This window comes from Triticum dicoccoides, chromosome 1A (assembly GCF_002162155.2).
Source record: "Triticum dicoccoides isolate Atlit2015 ecotype Zavitan chromosome 1A, WEW_v2.0, whole genome shotgun sequence".
Lineage (NCBI taxonomy): Eukaryota > Viridiplantae > Streptophyta > Magnoliopsida > Poales > Poaceae > Triticum > Triticum dicoccoides.
Window position 1 is genome coordinate 524,861,043 of NC_041380.1, and position 4,132 is coordinate 524,865,174.

Consider the following 4,132-nt stretch of genomic DNA (forward strand, 5'->3'; position numbering starts at 1 on the left):
GCAAGCAAAGCGTCATGGCGGGATCTACATGTGAAGCGGAGTACATGGCAGCCTCGGAGGCAGCACATGAAGCAATCTGGATGCAGGAGTTCATTACCGACCTAGAAGTTATTTCCAATGCGTTGGGCCCGATGACTATCTTCTGTGATAACACTGGAGCTATTGCCCTTGCCAAGGAGACAAGAAGACCGAGCATATCAAGCGTCGCTTCAACTTCATTTGTGAAAATGTTCAAGATGGAGACATAGAGATTTGTAAAGTGCATATGGACCTGAATGTCGCAGATCCGCCTAAACCTCTTCCACGTGCAAAACATGATCAACACCAGAACTCTATGGGTGTTCGATTCATCACAGTGTAACTAGGTTATTGACTCTAGTGCAAGTGGGAGACTGTTGGAAATATGCCCTAGAGGCAATAATAAAATGGTTATTATTATATTTCCTTGTTCATGATAATTGTCTATTGTTCATGCTATAATTGTGTTATCCGGAAATCGTAATATATGTGTGAATACATAGACCACAACATGTCTCTAGTGAGCCTCTAGTTGACTAGCTCGTTGATCAATACATGGTTACGGTTTCCTAACCATGGACATTGGATGTCATTGATAACGGGATCACATCATTAGAAGAATGATGTGATGAACAAGACCCAATCCTAAGCATAGTACAAAATCATGTAGTTCGTCTGCTAACGGGATTATTAGGATTCTGATGAGCTTCTGACCTGTATAATAGCCTGCAGCTTTGTTTCATACAGATATACAAATTCTCCTTTTGCATTTCGAATCGTAGTGGAGATGGCCATGTTCCAACTTCCAAGACCAAGTCTGCATAGGTGCAGACAGAGCCCCATGCATAAAACGAGATAATGAGCTGAGAAAAATGTAAATGCGACGACATGAAATGCATTAAGGCCAACTCCAGCGCGTGACCCCATCTTGTTTGGGTGCATCCGTTTGAAGTAAAATGGACAAATCAAACGACCCAGCGCGCGGGCGCAAACGGACTTTTGTCCGTTTTCTGTCCGCTTTCAACCCCTGCCCGGTTCAAGTTTGGGCCGTTTTTAGGGTGAAACGGACAGCGCACGGACGGGCGGGCCATGTGCGCATGTCCTCCCCTGACCCGCTTGTCGGTGGCACAGGAAAAACTTTTTCTATCCGTTCCCCTCCCTCCCTCAGACCGCACCCCCTCCACTCCCGCCCCTCGCCGCTGCCGCTGTTATTGAAGCTGTGCAGCTCGGATGCGCGCTGACCCATCCCCTTCCCCTCGACGCCCCCGAGCTACCCAACCCCGGCCACCTGATTTGCGCACCCCGCGGCCGGATTTGGAGCGGATCCAGTCGGTCTTGAGCTCGCCCGGCCGTGGGAGGCCGCGCCGCGCCATGGACTGGCCGGACACAGGGCCGGAAGGCCCCGGCAAGGCTGCAAGGCCGCATGCAGGTAGTGGCTCCTCCTCTAGCCGCTTGGATTTACACCGTCGGTGGTCCGCCAGTAGATACATGAATGGTGGTCGGCCGGGCTTGGTGCTAACCCAAAAGCTCGTCGGCGCACCGTTGCCACTCATTAAGTGTGACAGCTGCATAAAGAAGATCATGCGCCGCGTGCCTACAACGCCGGAACATCCCGGATGGGTGTTCATCAAGTGCATAAACGATGGGGTATGTGCTACTTTTTAGCTCGATTGTGCTATCGAATTTGACTAGTCGTGCTAACTTAAAAATTTATTATGTAGAATGGATGCAAGTTTTGGTTTTAGGAAGAAGATTACATTGATATATTGATAGAGCGCAATTTAGTAGATGTTCGTGCACTTTTAGCTAGCATAGAGGCCAGAGATGAGACTATTGCATTTGTTGCTAGAATAGAGGCTAGACATGAGACTAGATGCGAGGAACCAACGTCTACTTCTTCAGAGCATCTCCAACGGCCGCACAAAAATCTCGCACCCAATAAAAATTATAGCAGGTCACTTTAGCACTTTTAGTGCGCCGGGACCAACATTGATTTAGCAGACGTCCAAAGACGCGCGCCCAAAAAGCAGACGGTGCAAATTGTGAAGCACGCGTAATTCGGAGCCCAAAATATGTTGTGCGCGATAGCGTTTTTCAGTGCGCGCCTAAAACTTTTTAGCGCTACAGTATCTGTTGGAGCTGTTGGGCGCCCAAAAAAATTAATTTATAATGCATGGAGCTCTTTTTGGATGCCTGTTGGAGATGTTCTTAGACTCGAAGAAGAAAGAAGCACGCAACATCGAGCCTCATCATGTGGTTCTTGTTTTTTTGTCTTGCTTTTCTAGTCAAAATTTGATGATCTATTCTCATGTACCAAAAATTAATGATGAAAAAAATTATGGACTTGCAAAGAAAAGTGTAGGCGAACAAGATGCGGCCGGGATGCGTCCGCGCGTTGGGCGCACGGCCACCGCATCCTAAAAACTTTCCGGACACGACCCCATTGCCCTACCAAACTGACAAAATTCATGTAAAACCGACGTCCATTTAAGGTTCGTGCGCTGGAGTTGGCCTAAGAGCAGGTGACAGACACTAGTAGCAGGGAAATGGAAATACAGAACATATTAAGCGGTCGGTGTTACAGGATTTAGAAACGGATTGAAGCACAGGGTCACAGGGAAATGCCACGATGACGCTAGATCTCAGCAGAGCGCGACGTACTAGTGTCGCCGCCGGCGACGGCCTCCCTTGTCCCCATCAGATCGTCGATAGGCCTGCGCAGATCACAGGACGACGACCCGCCGTCCAACACGGCCGCGCGAGCCTTCACGGCGAGCTCCAGCGCTCGGCCCCTCGCCGCCTCCCCCGTCCCACCGGGCTCCAAGAATCTCGCCACAGCCTGCGCCACCGCCTCCGCCGGCACGGTCTCCTTCTCTTCCTCCTTCGTGCTCCGCGCCCCGCTCCACACCTTCTCGCCGATCTTCAGAACGTCCGTGACCAGCCTCTCCTCGATGAACTGGTCGAACACCAGCGGCCACGTCAGCATCGGCACGCCGGCCGCCGCCGCCTCAAGCAGCGAGCTCGACCCACAGTGCGTCAGGAATGCCCCCACAGCCGGATGAGCCAGGATTGCAGTCTGCGGGGCCCACCCTCTGACGAGCACCCCCCTCTTCCCGACACGCTCCTCCCACCCTGCCGGCGGTGCCCACCCCTCGGCCCTCAGCACCCACAGGAACGGCTTGCCGGAGGCTTCCAGTCCAAGAGCCAGCTCCCAGAGCTGGTCTCCAGAGATGGAGGCGTAGGTGCCGAAGCATACGTACACCACCGAGCATCTTGGCATCGAGCCTAGCCAACGGATGCATGGTGACTCGCCGGCGCTTGCCCCGGCCGGTGGCAACGGCAGCGACACTGGCCTGACGAAGTAGGCGCGCTTGACGTGGCCGAGGCGCGCGTACAGCTCGCAGTACTCGCTCTCCAGGTCCATGAACGTGTTGACGACTACTCCGAAGCACCTGGCTTGCCCCGCCATGATCGGGCTGCTGAATCCGTCGTCTTTCTCCTGGTACCTCAAGAACTCCGGCAGTTCGGCCCTCGGGATCCGTATTTCTGGGCCTAGAAAACTTGGCACAGCCACCTCCTGGCAACCAGAGTCGCCGTCGACTGTAACTGTACCGCCGAGGTGGTGCATCACAATGTTCGAGAAGGGTCCGATGACACTGAACGTAATGCACGGCAGGCCGAGCTCGCCGGCGATGATGGAGTTCCAGAAGAAGTGGACGTCGGTGAAGACGGCGTCAGGGGAGAGCTCCCTGACGAGTGCCTCCTGCGCGGGCCGCGTCAGCGCCTCGTCGATGGCCGCGGCCTCGATGCGCCACGCGTCGGCCCCGGCGGTGGAGAGGTTCTCGACGCCCGGCTTGAGGCCGCCCACCTCCGGGAAAGGGTAGGTGGCTATCCGGACGGCTCGACTCGCCATGGAGTGGCCGTGCCGGTCGAGAGCCGACCGAACGACCGGGACGTTGGCCGGGGTGACCGCCACCCTAGGCTCAACGGTGCCCGGCCTGGCCGCGGCCAGGCGGACGGCGAGGTCGGTGTGGGGGGCGATGTGGCTGGTGGCGAAGAAGGGCACGATCAGGATCCGCAGCTTCTCGCCGTGCTCTCGCTCTGTCGAGGCCAT

General features: G+C 54.8%; 1 protein-coding gene across 1 annotated transcript; it reads right to left on the bottom strand.

Annotated features, from left to right (window-relative positions):
- Positions 1–2,519: 2,519 nt before the first annotated feature.
- LOC119316978 (UDP-glycosyltransferase 73C4-like) lies at positions 2,520–4,132 on the bottom strand. The gene has a single exon (XM_037591393.1). The coding sequence runs from the start codon at positions 4,130–4,132 to the stop codon at positions 2,654–2,656; it is 1,479 nt and encodes a 492-aa protein (XP_037447290.1). The 3' UTR covers positions 2,520–2,653.